Here is a 14,135-nt window from a genome sequence, read left to right on the forward strand (position 1 = left end):
GTGAGCAGTCACTTCTCCCTCCTCCTCCTCCTCCCCGCAGAGCCGCACAGAAACAAGACCCTGCAGTAAACTTCAGACCGACAAAAGAAAGGAATAGAGAGAGAGAGAGAGGCGGTGTACACGTGCTGTTCAGCCTTGCTGCTTCCCTTGTCTCAGAGAGCCGTCTGCGTGTATAATGTGTGTGTACCCTCCACACGGACACTGCGTGCCTCTCTCTCTCTCTCTCTCCCTTTCTTTCTTAATCTGAATGTAAAAAAACGTGGCCCCAAACAATTTCCTTCGTAATTATGTCTTTTTTTTTTTTTTTTTGCGTGTGTGTATATGTCTGTGTAATGCGATGGTTTGTCTTTTTTTTTTTTTTTTTCCTCTTCGAGATGTAGTGTGTGGTTGCACGTATCTCTTCCTTGTGGCAGAAACGAGGGAGGTGAAAAAGAAAGAGCAGCGAGAAAATCTGTTCTGGCAGAAAAAAATACAAGGCGCATAACGGAGGGACCCACAAACACCACAGAGACAACCAGAAATACAGACGCATACGGACAGACTCTTCACCCACGCATATTGTACACAACCCACACATAGACACACGGATCCACCAGCTCTCGGCAGCCTTTTCTTCGTCTCCCGCTTCCTCTCGTTCAATGTAAAGGCCAAGGCGGTTCAATGTTTCTTGCGGGCAAATGCACCAATCTCCTTAAGGGTCATGGTGCGTCTATGCCGGCGCAACCAGCCAACCGTTGTCGTGAGTGTCCCCTCATCACACCCGCCACCAATGTTACCACCGTGGTTACTACTACTGCCACCGCCGCTGCTGCCGGCATTGTTGTTGATGCCCGCATTACCGCCGCCATGGCGCCGCATCCAGGCCGCAAAGCGAGCGGGATAGTCGTCATCCAAAAGATCCATTTCAAATGGCACGCCCATCGTTGGTTTCGTCATGACAACGTCAGCAACCCCGTTGGGGTCTTCGCCATTGCGGGAAAGCGACGTGGAGTGAGGCTTCTCCTCTTCCTCCTCATCCCTCTCTTCCTCTATGTTCCTGTTGCCCTTTTCCTCAAAATCATCTTCCTCATCAACGCCATCGACATCCTCCTCGTCCTCTCCCCGCTTACGCTTCACACCGGCTTCAGAGTTCATGACGCCCGAACGTGGCGAAGATCGATTTGGCCAGCGCTGGGCCACGAGGGGAGCAAAAAGTGTGCTGCCGGCAAATACATGCAAGACGGCTAGCGGTGTGGGGACGCTCGTGTACCATCGAGAGTACTGGAGAAGCAAGTCGCGATGTGCCTCGGCCAGCCCCTTCACACGAAGAATCCGGAGGAGTTCGTACTGCACACAGATGCGACGGCAGAGTGATTCGCGTAGTGCCAATGTCATCAAATCCATCAGGGATTCCGCAATAGCCTGCTGCGGCTCGGCGGTTCCTGCTCTTGTCTCTGCCAGATTGCCACCCCCATCATCAACCGACGCATGTGTCTTCCGCTGTTGCTCAACCAGTATCCGGTGTGCCTCGGATGGAGAAACAAGTGACAGACGATGTGGCTCCCCGTTCGGTACAATGCCAATAAGAAATATCTCGTCGAGGAGCGCATCGCACGTTGGAAGCACACACCCGCAATCACAACAACAACCAGCAGTATCAGCGGCAGCAAGAGAAATAGAATGAGTTGCTGTTGCCATTGGATTGGCATTGGAGATATCCCGCTGAGTTGTGAGCTGTTCAAGCACCGCATTCAACTCATATGTAATTGTCATCAGTCGTGCAAAACACAGCACCCACTCGCTCCTGTCATTTCTTAAAAGCCGCTCCTGTTGTAGGCGACAAAAACGATGCAGCTGCTCCCGCACCGCTCCTGTCAGTGTCGACGGTGGCGTTCGAAGCCTTACCACCCGTTGCCGTAAGTCATCTACGCCATCACCGTTCCCCTCGTCGGCGTTTTCAACGGCTGTGCTAGACGTGTGAGGGGCATCATCGTCCATGAAAAATGGCGGTAGGTGATAGTAACGTTCCCGTACCACACGCTGTTCCTCCCACAGCCCCTCCGTGTCTGTTGTGTACCCCACACCGCCTGAATGCCACTCGACCAGTGCGCCCGGCGAAGCCGTGGGGGAGGAAATAAAAGTAGGTGGCGCCTCCAACCTGCGTAGGGAATCGTAATGCAACTCTGAGGCGAGAGCAGCGGCGTGTTGCAAGGAGATCGCCCTGGCGGTGGTGGGTGCGTCGTCAACGGGGAGTGGCCACAGAGTACAAGGCACTATTTGTGAAACAAGTCCAAACTGGGCATGTGTTCGCGGTAGTAGTGGAACCAAGTTGCACATCACGGTCTCATCCACGACGTGAACAGGCACCCTCGAGGCTGACGAGGTGGAAGATTTGTGAACCCCCCCAACGCGATCGGTGCTGTTGCTACCTTTGCTGCCGTTAAGCATACGCTCTTCCCGCAGCCATGCCACGGTCCCAGTGGCGGTGCGTGTCAGTGGCGCCAGATGCATGGTGCCGCGGCATTCACCTTTACCGTTCCTGTCAAATGCCTGCTCATGACGTTCTTCTTCCTCCCCCTGCTTCACAACGGAGTCCCTGCCGTCCGCCTCCTCTTTTGGAGAAGACACAGGCTGCAGATGATCTGCCGAGACGCATGTCACACCAGTCAGCCAAAATGCCATGGAGGCAGATTTTGACAACGTGTGTGTATCGTCGTGACATGTCGGTGGGGGAGAAGCGTTGGAGCGGGGGCTTCTCATTCCCCCCGTCATCGCCGCCGCCCCCGTCTCTCGCCTCCTCAGACGGTCCAAAGCAACAGACACGCACACCCGTCAGTCCTGTGACAAAGGAATATGAAAGCAAACGTTTCTGTAGACAAAATTCTCTTCCCCTCTCCTTTCGCTTGCTCCTTGTTGTTGTTGTTGTTGTTCTCCACCTCGCTCTTCAACATTGTTTGTTTGTTGTTGTCGCACAATAAAAAAATAAAAATAAAAGCAAAACAGAATTGAAAACAGAAGCACGTTGTAGCGCATTGAATGCGGTTCTAGAGGCAATACAACCATGAAAGAAAAAAGCTGAGTAAACACATCCCATCCCTCCCCTCTCCTCCCTTCTTCTATTCCCCACTCCCATTGACGTCCATCCACATCATGATGTATACAGATAATACTATAAATACTTGCAGAATACACTGCACAACGAGAAAAGGAATAAATGGGAACTGTGTGGCAAAATGGTCTCTTCATTCTCTCCCTCTCACTGTCAAGTTTTATACGCACACTTTCCTCTTCTAAATAATAAAAATAAAAATAACTAGTACTTTCCCATTCCCACCTCACCCGCAAGTTACCAAATTGTCCCTTTTCAGTGCTTTTCACACGACTCTCCCAGCATCCTTTTGGGATTGTTGTTGTTGTTTGACACTCCGCGCTCTGACGCCCAGTCCTAAACCCCATCTTTTCCCGCCCCACAGTACTTTAGTTTACGTGCGTATGTGCAAACAAATATGTCGTTATTTTTCGCCGTCTTGCCCTTCATGAGAAGAAGATGATGATGGTGGTGAAGTGGAACCATCACCACCATCACTACTCTTACCGCTATTCGAGGAACTTTTCTTGTCAGAATCTCCTTTTTTTGCCTCCACGCCGTACCTCTCTTCATATTTGGCTATAGACTCCTTAAATGACTGATCCCATGCTGACTTACGCCTTTTCTGTTCCTCTTCCTCCTCCTTTGTGTCCTGCTCCTCATACTTTTTGTATGGTGCCTCCTTTGGTGTCTGTTCGTAATGACTTTCTGGATGAACAGGAGGCCTTCCTTCATTATCCTCAAACGTGATGCCGTCGTTAAATGTGACCTGGTACGGGAGTGGCTCCCCTTTGGGACGATTGGATGTCCACAAGTGTCTCCACTCCGCTCGTGGACCGTCTCTCGGCTCCACAAATTCACCCGCCTGCACTAAATCATAGTCAGGATCCTCGCTGGGGTCCGTTTCCTTGCCGTGTTTAATCTGTTCCCTGAACCGCGCCTTGGCACGCTCCACTGCCCCTTTAAAGTCCTGCGGTCGGATCTTCCCAGGGTACGACCATGGTTCTTGTACCACCTCTGTCCGTTTGACCATCTCCCACTCCTTGTCTTCCTCTTCCATAATACGACGTAGCACCTCCTCCTCCTCTTCACTGCAGCGAAGTAAATGACCTTGCTTAAAGCCGTAGCCCTCTGCCCGACCATGATGATCCTGTCCATTAAGGTAAATGTGCGAGAAGGGGTATCGCGGGTATGCCTCCCACATGCCAGTCGGTCCCATAAAGTCATAACGGTACTTGTAGCGGAAGGTGCGATTGCCGTGCTCATCCACCGTTTCGTCCCACTTTAAAATCTGCTGCGGTGGTCGTGGAAACATCTCTGTTGGGTCATCCGGGTTCTTTGGCTGCCAGTCCTTGATGCGGAAAATCTCATCCGCCTCCATATACCAGTGACCCACAATGTCTGAGGAAGTGTTTGCAACATGCCAGCGAAACGGTGAGGTGTGCTTCGTATTGTACAGCAACGGGTCGCAGTACGATCCGGGCACCATGCCGTACGCAGAGAGCGGAGCAAAGCACACCTGCTCTAATCGCTGCTGGTGCAAATAGCCCTCACTCCCGGGACTTGTCCATTCCTCGTCCCATGTATAAAGAACCCACGAGCGGTGACGTATCTGTCGCCAAAGTCGCAGCAATCGGCCGGGTTTAACGTTTTTAAATGTCGTCGGTGGGGCATTGGCGTCGTCTTCCTCGGCAGCCCACACACGCAGCAGCGGTGACACCCGAAACAGCTGCGGGCGGCAGACTCGCATCATTGTTCTTTTTTTTTTTTCTTTGCTCCCCCTCGTCTCCTCACAGATCCTACTTTTTGTGGGTGTTTTCGCTTCGTCCCCAACAACGCATTTCATGACGCCAAGCACAAAAAAAAAAAAAAAAAAAACAGGGAGAAAGAGGGAACGCGGATTGTTCCTCCATGCATAGATGGCATAGACGGTCCACCACGCACGGCACTCCATGAATGTCATTACAATTCAGCCACAATTCCCCCTTCTCCCCCACCACCACCTTCACCAGTCACATCAGCCACAGAAAACTAAAAAATAATAATAATAATGAAACAAACAAAGAAAAAGAAAAAGGGTATCGGGCTTGTCGGCCCCATCAGACTAAGCAGCCGCCGGCAGTCACACAGCCGTAAAGAGAGACGGATGGAAAGAGACGGCCATGCACGGTCCTCCATTTCTTTTTTTCTTTTTTGTTTTTTCCGCCGAAATATTCAGCTCGCAGACCCGCACAGCCGCGCCGCTGTTTGGCTCATTTCTTCAACCACGTATTCGGCCACCACACCAAAGGCGACAGGGAGCGGGACATCAACAATCGCAGTGTTTGTGGGGAGTGCTGTTGTTTTGTCATTGCCGCCATGAACTCCCCTTATAGACGTAGTGGCGGTATTTGTCGGAGGAGGAGGACCAAGTTGCAGGATGGCACGCAAAGCGGAAGAGTTTGCCACACGCTGAACCTTCTCCCGCAGCCACTGACCCATTCTTTCCTCACTAAAGCGATAATAGTGATCGCCACCAACTGATTTCACATCGCAGAGGCGTGAAAGCACGGTGTGCGACCGCATCTCCTCCACCACGGGGGTCAATGCAGGGCACTGCGCCATTGCCACTCTCCAACCCGGCCATTCGGATGATCCACCGCCTCGATTCTTCGTCGCGCCCATAATAATGTCCTCCGGTGAAACAAACATCTCCTTCTTTGCGTGGGTGGCCACTTGACGAAGTGCAAGGAACGTGACATCAAACGGTGTCACGACAAGAAGCTCTTCATTTGGCTCCACAATGTCGTTCACAAACCACGTCTGGCCAAATCCCCCAAGTGGCAACTGTGCCTGTACCTCATACAGTACCACCCTCGCCGAGTCGTCCTTGACGTCGCCCGGCTTCCTCTCTATGGTTGGTGGGCAGAGAAAGAGTGCTGGTCCACCGTGGCGCGGATGCGGTAGACGCACAAAATCGCAGCCTGAAAGAAGTGACACTTCACATGCCGAGGGCGGTGCACCACGTACTGCAGGAGAGGAATGTACCGCCGGCCTGGGTGAGGCGTTATGAGTCAGGTATGCATTATCCACAGTAGTGGAGGGCGACCGTTCTATATCTCCATCCTCTGTGTATTTACACGCTGTATGCAGTGTGGTTCTATTGATATTATTGCACCCGTTGCTATCATTGTTATTATTATTATTATTATTATTGGTGGTGGTGGTGATGACAGTCGTAGCGTCATGGAGCAGAACACGTGGCAACACCATCATGTGCCTCGAAAGCACATTGCTTGGAAGTGCGACGGTATGATCGGATGCATCGTAACGCACATTACCAGCAGTCCACGCCCCAACATCCACGGGGCCACACGACACGCTCTGACTGCCTTCATCATCCAGCTCTAGTCGACGCCGCGGGGAGCCACCATCAGACGAGCAGCAGGAAGAGGGATGACTACCACACCGCAGAGCATCCTGGGTGCTGCCATGTCTGCTCCTGCCGCTGCTATTAGTGTTGGCGGTGGCGGTGGCGTTGTTTTTGTTGGCACATAAGGAACTTGTCAGGCGAGCCCTCTTGGTTGCCCTCATTTCTCAGCGTCAAAGGGCAAATGCACCCAAAGCACCTACGCCTGAAACAAAATCCCCTCAGCAAGCACCACACACACACACAGAGAGAGAGAAATAGAGAAAGAGACCGCCTTCACGTGGAAAGACGGAAATTGTAGCTTCCCTCCCCAGAACCTCTAAAAAAAAAAACGGCCTTGTCGTGTATTGCCTTCCTTTTTTTCTTTTTTTTTTTTTTTTTTGTGTGTTGTTTTGTTTTTTCCTTCTCCCCGCCTCTGTCGCCCTGTCTGTGTGCAGAAATAAACGTATTTTCTTCTCTTTTTAAACAAATGCCCACGATCCATGTGTGTTTGGTGTTCATATTGCGATGTGAATGCACACAAGAGGGGAAATAAATAAATAAATAAATAAATAAATAAATAAATAAAAGGTAGCAAGTTCAAAAATATAAATAAATATAAATATTTGTTGTTGTTGTTTTTGTTGTTGAAAGGGGGGCAATACGCCCATTTAAAAAAGCAGACCACATCAAAAGAAAGAAAAAAAAAAAAAGCCAATAGATAAATAAACGGTGATGCGTATACACACGCTATAAATATGGCCTCTACATTCGTTTCGGGGAAAAAGATGTCTTTTTTTTGTTTGTTTGTTTGGAAATCGCGCCCCTCTTCATATTTCTCTCGCATCCACAGAAACGCCAAAGAAGAGGGCGCATGCACTCAGCATCCAAGAAATTTCCCCACTTTCCTTCCACTCTTTTTTTGTTTTTGTTCTTGTTGTTTTTGTTTCTTCTTTTTTTTTTTATTATTTTTCCTTTTCTTCGTCCCCCCACCACCACCACCCTCTGTGCATGTGCCATCGGTTACTTTTCTTCGTCCCCCCACGGCACGATTCATGTAATGTCCTCCACTCGACTAATTGTTGTCATCGTGACGGCAATGCCCCACTGCCCTTTTCTCGCCGTCTTCAAAGAAAATATGATTTTATGATTTTATTTTTTTTTTTTCGTTTTTCTTTTGTGGCGGGGGAGGGGCGGAAGTGAAGTGAAGTGAAGTGGTGCCCTCCGTTTATTCCTCTCGAATGCATGCAGGCTGCGTGTGTGACGACCCTCCTCCTCCTCCTCCTCCTCCTCCTCCTCGGCTGCATTCACCGGTGTTCACCGACAAGGAATAAAAGCAAAGCACACATAGAAGCCGAGAAAGAGAAAATAAATAAATAAAAGAAAATCTTTCCAAAAAGAGAAGAAAAAAAAACAAAACACACACACCGGCAGCAGCAGCTGCTGCTGCTGCAGCTGCAGTACTCACCTCGCAGTAAGAAATGAACGGCCTATCCATTCATTCCGCGCATTGATAGCAAAGGGCTAACATTAGGCTCCTCCCCCCTCCTCCTCCTCCCTCGTGCAACTCTCATCTTTTGTTGTGTCCGTATTTGACACCTGAAAAGAAATAATAATAAAAACATATATATATATATATACAAATGGAAAGAGAGATGGCACATAAATGGCAGGTAGAGTCCAAGACCAATGCAGTCATTGTGGTGTACTTAAAGGGCCTGTTCACCGCAGAGAATCTCCTTCATAAGCCTCATGTTTGCGCGGAAAGACCACCACGGGTAACTGAATGACGTTGGGGTGATGCCCTCAACCGCAAAGTCACCGGCCCATGCAAGGCTGTACCCGACAATGGGCGCGCTGATGGCATACGCCAGCGACCCACGCTTCACCGCTGACAAAAACAAGAGGAAGGCAGCAAAAACGGTCCCGAGCACATGAAAACGGCGCGTCCAAATATGCATGTGTTTGGAAAGGTAATAAATGTAAAACTCCCTGAAGTGGTAAAATTTAACATCAATCTTCAAACTCAGGCCAACCATCTTTTTTTTTTCTTTTTTTTTCTTTTTTTTCCTTTTTTTTATGGGGCTTTGAGCGTGTGTGTGTGTGTGCCTGCTTTGTAATGGGAGAATATCACAAGTGACGCGTGTGCTGCTGGTCACGAGTGGAAAAAAAGATAGTCGTGTCAACAATGAACAAAAAAAGAAAGGGAAACACAATAGCCTTCATATACACATATATATGTATGCATACAAGGCCTTCACTGCAAATAACATTGACAATGAAAAGAGAAAGAGAGAAAGAGAAGCAGGACAATTGCATGCCTTCTCCCTCTCTCACTCTCACTCTCTTTCTTTCTGGTTCAAAAGGAAGGGGGTGCCCTCAATCATAGCAAGAGATGTACACACCGGAAGTTCCCCCCCACCCCCACTACCACCACTACCACTGTACATAAATTGGCTGAGAAAAGCCGGAAGGGGTTGGAACACGCATGAAATACAAAAAAAAAAAAAAAAAACTGACTAGCTGCCATTCGGTCATTTTGCTTTTCCTGCCCGTTTCTTTCCCTTCTTGCTCTTTGTTCCCGCGCCGTCCCTTTCCTGCAGTTGGTTCACAGCCGCCTGCGCGTCCGCAATAGCGTTGCGATACTCCTTCCGCTGCAGCGACCACCGCTGGCAATCCTCGTTCAGTTCTTTAAGCTGCTGCCGCTTCGCCGCCTCACGCTGTGGGCCGTTGTTCATCATGTCTTCAAGCTGCAACTTGAGTTGGCGGTGTTCCTCCTCTACTTTTTCCCGCACTGCCACCTCCGCCGCAAGCCGTTCCTTCGCAGTCTCCATATCCACCTCCAGCTGCTTCTTTGCCTCCTCCAACTCCGTGTCGAGCCGCTTCTTTTCTTCCAGGCAACGTGCCTCTTGTGTGATGCAGTTTTCAATTGCGTCTTTCATGTCGCGATCCTTCTTTTCGGCGTCTGCCATGTCCAGCTTAAGCTGCGCCTCGAGTGTCTCCAGGGCTCGCCCCAATTCCATCTTCTTCCTCTGCAAGTTCTCCAGCTCCGCGCGGGCCTCATCGAGTTTGTACATTTGGTAGTGAAGATGTATGACGTTTTCCTCAAGCTCGTCCTTCTCCATGTTTCGATGGGCCTCACGGTTACGGGAGGTGATTTTCTCAATTCGCAGTACGGTGTGGTGGCCGATGCTATTCCCCTGCATCCTGCAGCGAAGCAGGTGGTGGTTGCTCTCCAGCAACGAAGCAAATGCCTCCGTGGCATCCTCAGTGAAGTGGTTTTCGGCAATGTTGAGTCGCAGCAGCGTCTTGTTCTCCACGAGAGAAACACCGAGGGCTACCAGGCCACGTTCGCCCATCCACGTGTGGGCCAAATTCAGTGAGAGCAGCGTCCGATTGGTTTCCAGCATGCCTGCAAAGGCGCAGGCGCCCTCATCCCGTATTTTATTCCCCTCCAGAGAAACTTCTTTTAAAAAGATATGCACACAAAGAGCCCGAGCCAACATGACAGCACCTTCCGAGGTAATGGCGTTTTGGTTTAGATGAAGTGACTGTAACGCGCCGTTCTTGTTTAAGGCACGGCATAGAGCCTCAATTGCGTCGTCATCAACACCGCAATTGTCCAAATGGAGACGCAACACCAGACGGTCCATAGAAAGCGCAGAAAAGAGCTTCGGTGCAGGCATGCCACTCTTTGGCTGAATCAATGGGTTATTGCTCAACAAAATGGTGTGCAACCCCGATGTTTGCAGCGCCCCTGCACGATTCCAAACAAGTTCACCGAATGCGTCGCCCACAGCACCCGTGAGCGCATTACCTGAGAGATCGACAAACGATAAACTGGGACTCTTCATCGCAGCGTGAATGATGCGGAGAGCCGCATCTGTGGTAAGCCGCACCTCACGCAGCTTCAGCGTCGTCAGCGTCGTCGACGTGCTGATTAACTCCGAGAGTACATCAATGGGACGTCGAAAGGGACCGCCGATATCACCGTCTGTCTCTGCCACCCCCTTTCCAGTAGCAGCCGCGCCAGTAGCAGAGCCAACAAGTCCTTTGCCGCTGCCGAATCCCAGGGATGACTGCCATTGCTGGCTACGGCGCGCTGTGGGGAGCATCGACGGCCCAGGGCTCCTTGGCGGCGGTGCGACGTTAAACTCCACTGCCCCCGTCCCACCGTGGATGTTGGGAATGGCGTCAGGGATGCCAATTGTGCTGCCGCTGAGGTCAAGGTGGCGCAGAGTGCGATTCCGCAGACACCCCTCTAAGAAACTTGTGGCGCTTGCGGCGTTGATGCGATTGGCGTATGCGTCCTTTATGGAGGAGCCCAGAATAAGGGTCTGCAATTTCTTGTGCGCGGCGACGACGTAGCTCAGTGTCTGTATGCCAGGTGGTCCAATGTCGTTGGCGCCAAGGTCGAGATAGACAAGATTGGGGATGTCGCGAATGAGGTGCGCCACCATCTCGCACCCGCTGTCGCGCAGCGTGTTGCCATGCAGATCCAGGCGTGTCAGTGGGGATCTGTGCAGCAGCGCCGCGAGACTCGCCGCAACGTTTGCGCCCAGGCGTTCTTTACGCAAAATAATTTGACGCTCCCCAAAGCCGCGCTCCACCACCTCACGAAAGAGCTTGCGTGAGTCATTGCTGTTCTTCTCCCCCGTGTCTTTGAGCCAGGCAAGGTACAGGTCACCAAACACCTGTTCCTCCGAGACACCAACGGAGGCAAACATTTATGTCTACAAAATATAATGAGCGTATTTATGTTTGTATTTGTGTAATGCAAGTGTGATGTACGTCTTTTCTCGGGTGTTTCAGGCAGCAGCCGCAGCCGCAGTGGAAATGACAGGCTATACAGGTACCACCACTACATTTGCCAAACACACACACACACACATGGGCACAGACATAGAGGCACGCAGGAAAAAAAAAAAAAAAAAGGGAGGATGCATGGAGAGGGAGTGAAAGCATGTTTTCGTCACGGTGTCTCTCATATTATAAGAGACAAGCCTACAAAGAAACAAGCACAGAAACCAAAAGGAAAAAAAAAAAAACTAAAGATATATAGATATGGATATACGACATAAAACAACAAAAAACAAGACTACAGCCGATATTGAACAATTCTTTCACCCTTCTTCTCTATTCCTCCACGGGAATCACGCTACCCTCTGCAGTCATCCGTCTTCTCCTTTGGTCTTTTCGGACTCCAAGCGTTCCCGATCCTTTGGTGAGATCCCAAGCCGACGCCTTACGTACCGCTCATTTGCCCCTCCCGTCATCACAATCGTCTGTGACCGCAACGGACCAAACTGCATGTGGAAATCAGAACGCTGGGATGATGGCAGGGCGTGCTCCAAATTTCGCACCTGCTCACGCTCGGCAACACTGACATCAATAATGGGTGGCAGCGCAATTTCAGTGTCGGGGAGGTCGAGGTACGACCGCCGATCCAGTCGGAGATGTGGCGGCAAGAAGTCGTTTGCCGGGAAGGTGCCGGGCTCCAGCAGTTGTTTGTATTCACCCCACATGACGAGGTACCTGCAGCGGCTGTACGTCGTGCCAAAGCCGGATCGACGGATAACGAGCCACACCATAGCAATGCTTGTAAAGCCGCTCCACAGAGCAAGCATCACAAACTTGCCACGATGCTTCACGTAAACCTCCATTTCCCCCCTTTTCCCCCCACGGCAAACTACACACAAACACACACACACACTCCACCCGCCCACCCCCGCGTCTCCTCCTCCCCTCCTGCCACACACGCACACACACAGAGAGAGAAAAAGACAGATAAAGACAGAGCGAGAGAAAGAAAAAAAAAACGCCTGGCATCACCAACACCACAAGAAAAATAAATAAATAAAGAAAAAGCAAAAAAAAAAAAAAAGGTGCAACCTTGTTGTCGTTTTTGATGTGAATGCGCAAACAGAAGAGGGAAGCTCGTAAAGTGAAGAAAAGCTGCGCAAAAAAAAAAAAAAACAAGAAGGACACCGACAACGTACTACAGTCTCTACCAATCCTTACGTAAATACACGTGTAGTCTAAAGTGTTCTTCATGACTCATGTCACCACCGTCCATAATTCCCGTAGTGTCACGCCCGTGCGGAGCCTCTCAACGGCAAGGCCAATAGAGGCATCATACTCGGGACGGCGATCCGTCCCCTTTTGTCCCACATCCGCGTAATAAGCGGCGAAGGCATCCGTTTCCACCTGCGTCACGACATTCTCACCGTCCAGTTTGCGATGCTGTGACGAAAGCAGCGAGAATGGCCCATCACCCCCATCATCGTTGATGTGTTTCATGTTGGCGTCCCCCTCCTCTCTGGGCGGGGCATCCTCCAGCGTGACGGCAATGCCAAGAACGGGGCGCGCGGACCATGCCTTCCACAGTGACACGCATTCACGAAACAACCCCCGCAGTCGGTCCACAGGATCCACACGAAAGCCAATCAGACAGCTCCCAGCGTATGACGATGTCTCTAACAAAATCGCCGCGCCATATTTGGTCGGCCGCATACGAAGCGCCGTCAGCTGCAATATCGGAATCGAAATATTAATATGAGGTGCGTGTTGGGCAAACCAGACAATGCGCACATTCGTCGTGAAGAAGACCCCGATGATTCCCTTATCTTCACTTACATTTGTCACGCCCTCCAATCGCGTGAAGAGTTGCTCGCCAGGAAGAAGAATGACGTCCCCATCGCGCACCAACGAACTGCGCATACGCAACTCACGGTACGCACGGCTCGACTCGTATGCTCGCCAGACGGTTGGGACAATAAAAAGTTGGCAATTCTTCCGCATCAACTGCGTGAAGACAAACTCATAACGACTCGAACCAAATCTCGAGGTGATGTAAAGTACCTCCGTGGTGCCACGTAGCCGCAAATTTGCCTCCCTCACCTCGATGCCCTGGATGCCATAGTAGCCGACGCTAAGATTCTTGTGCGGATTCACTTTGCTCTGCCAAATGCATCGCAGATTTGTCACGTAAAGCACTCCCTCCTCACCGTTGTTGCCCTTCGTGTCCTCCACTGGGCTCAATTTGGACAGGAGGACCTCGCCGCGCGCCGTCTGCACCACAAGCCCCTCATCCGGGAGATTATAACGAAACTCGCGGTCAAACCAAAAAGTAAACCGCTTCATGACGGTCGCGTGCAGATCCGCATTGGAAGAAGACATGTGAGCGTTTGTTGTGCCCTTGGCTCGACCCTTCAGTAAATTCCGCCTCTCACGGCGATACTACTCACGCCGTGCGTACCACAGCCGGCCTCGCACGCAAAGCGGAAAAAAAAAAAAAAAAAAAAAGACTTTCCCCCATTCCCCCTTTAGGGAGATCCCGCGGCGTAAAGATCCGAAAAGGGAAACTCGTAAATAGAAAAAAAAAAAAAAAAGCAAAAATTAATAATAAATGCCGTGTCGTAAAGTTTTTTTTGTCTTTTCCTCTTTCCTTAAATAAATCTGATAGCCCGCATTGCAGCAAGACGTGCCTCCAGACACCTCATGGTTTTACAACCGTGTCCCGGCACGACGCGGCTGCTCCGGGCGCCGGTCGATGCCGTCAGCCCCCGCGCCAACAACCACGACACCGCGAGGGAAACATGGCTGGGTGTTGTCTTCTCCCGACAATACGGGGCAATTGGCCCTGGCAACGCGATGGGTTGGCCGGCACCGCCAGGGGGG

The 14,135-nt window shown here is 50.8% G+C and overlaps 7 protein-coding genes across 7 annotated transcripts, besides 23 other annotated features; all 7 read right to left on the minus strand.

Annotated features, from left to right (window-relative positions):
• Positions 1-9,684: part of a sequence feature (heterozygous, Esmeraldo-like haplotype) that runs on past the window's edge.
• Positions 210-239: a microsatellite.
• On the minus strand, positions 658-2,751 carry Tc00.1047053506529.290 (hypothetical protein, conserved; the record flags this gene model as incomplete). The annotated part of the gene is made up of 1 exon (XM_816870.1): positions 658-2,751. One exon carries the CDS (start codon positions 2,749-2,751, stop codon positions 658-660), a length of 2,094 nt encoding a protein of 697 aa, XP_821963.1.
• Positions 997-1,102: a sequence feature (CT-rich).
• Positions 2,890-2,909: a microsatellite.
• Positions 2,953-2,973: a sequence feature (AT_rich).
• Positions 3,271-3,292: a sequence feature (AT_rich).
• On the minus strand, positions 3,492-4,820 carry Tc00.1047053506529.300 (hypothetical protein, conserved; the record flags this gene model as incomplete). Its single annotated transcript, XM_816872.1, has 1 exon — positions 3,492-4,820. One exon carries the CDS (start codon positions 4,818-4,820, stop codon positions 3,492-3,494), a length of 1,329 nt encoding a protein of 442 aa, XP_821965.1.
• Positions 4,926-4,945: a microsatellite.
• Tc00.1047053506529.310 (hypothetical protein, conserved) lies at positions 5,282-6,640 on the minus strand (the record flags this gene model as incomplete). The annotated part of the gene is made up of 1 exon (XM_816825.1): positions 5,282-6,640. One exon carries the CDS (start codon positions 6,638-6,640, stop codon positions 5,282-5,284), a length of 1,359 nt encoding a protein of 452 aa, XP_821918.1.
• Positions 6,232-6,262: a microsatellite.
• Positions 6,833-6,877: a microsatellite.
• Positions 7,006-7,044: a microsatellite.
• Positions 7,058-7,081: a sequence feature (AT_rich).
• Positions 7,082-7,105: a microsatellite.
• Positions 7,373-7,437: a sequence feature (T-rich).
• Positions 7,652-7,672: a microsatellite.
• Positions 7,724-7,754: a microsatellite.
• Positions 8,063-8,095: a sequence feature (AT_rich).
• On the minus strand, positions 8,165-8,494 carry Tc00.1047053506529.314 (hypothetical protein, conserved; the record flags this gene model as incomplete). The annotated part of the gene is made up of 1 exon (XM_816881.1): positions 8,165-8,494. One exon carries the CDS (start codon positions 8,492-8,494, stop codon positions 8,165-8,167), a length of 330 nt encoding a protein of 109 aa, XP_821974.1.
• Positions 8,496-8,534: a microsatellite.
• Tc00.1047053506529.320 (hypothetical protein, conserved) lies at positions 8,990-11,182 on the minus strand (the record flags this gene model as incomplete). The annotated part of the gene is made up of 1 exon (XM_816827.1): positions 8,990-11,182. The coding sequence occupies one exon, from the start codon at positions 11,180-11,182 to the stop codon at positions 8,990-8,992; it is 2,193 nt and encodes a 730-aa protein (XP_821920.1).
• Positions 9,685-10,074: a sequence feature (areas merged during assembly that could not be assigned to a particular haplotype. This can correspond to areas where the two haplotypes were merged or to regions with more than two copies in the genome that were merged during assembly.).
• Positions 10,075-14,135: part of a sequence feature (heterozygous, Esmeraldo-like haplotype) that runs on past the window's edge.
• Tc00.1047053506529.324 (hypothetical protein, conserved) lies at positions 11,627-12,118 on the minus strand (the record flags this gene model as incomplete). Its single annotated transcript, XM_816882.1, has 1 exon — positions 11,627-12,118. One exon carries the CDS (start codon positions 12,116-12,118, stop codon positions 11,627-11,629), a length of 492 nt encoding a protein of 163 aa, XP_821975.1.
• Positions 12,225-12,273: a sequence feature (GA-rich).
• Positions 12,297-12,339: a sequence feature (A-rich).
• Tc00.1047053506529.330 (hypothetical protein, conserved) lies at positions 12,513-13,634 on the minus strand (the record flags this gene model as incomplete). Its single annotated transcript, XM_816829.1, has 1 exon — positions 12,513-13,634. The coding sequence occupies one exon, from the start codon at positions 13,632-13,634 to the stop codon at positions 12,513-12,515; it is 1,122 nt and encodes a 373-aa protein (XP_821922.1).
• Positions 13,740-13,760: a microsatellite.
• Positions 13,831-13,865: a sequence feature (AT_rich).

Source organism: Trypanosoma cruzi, genomic scaffold, assembly GCF_000209065.1.
Source record: "Trypanosoma cruzi strain CL Brener 1047053516597 genomic scaffold, whole genome shotgun sequence".
Lineage (NCBI taxonomy): Eukaryota > Euglenozoa > Kinetoplastea > Trypanosomatida > Trypanosomatidae > Trypanosoma > Trypanosoma cruzi.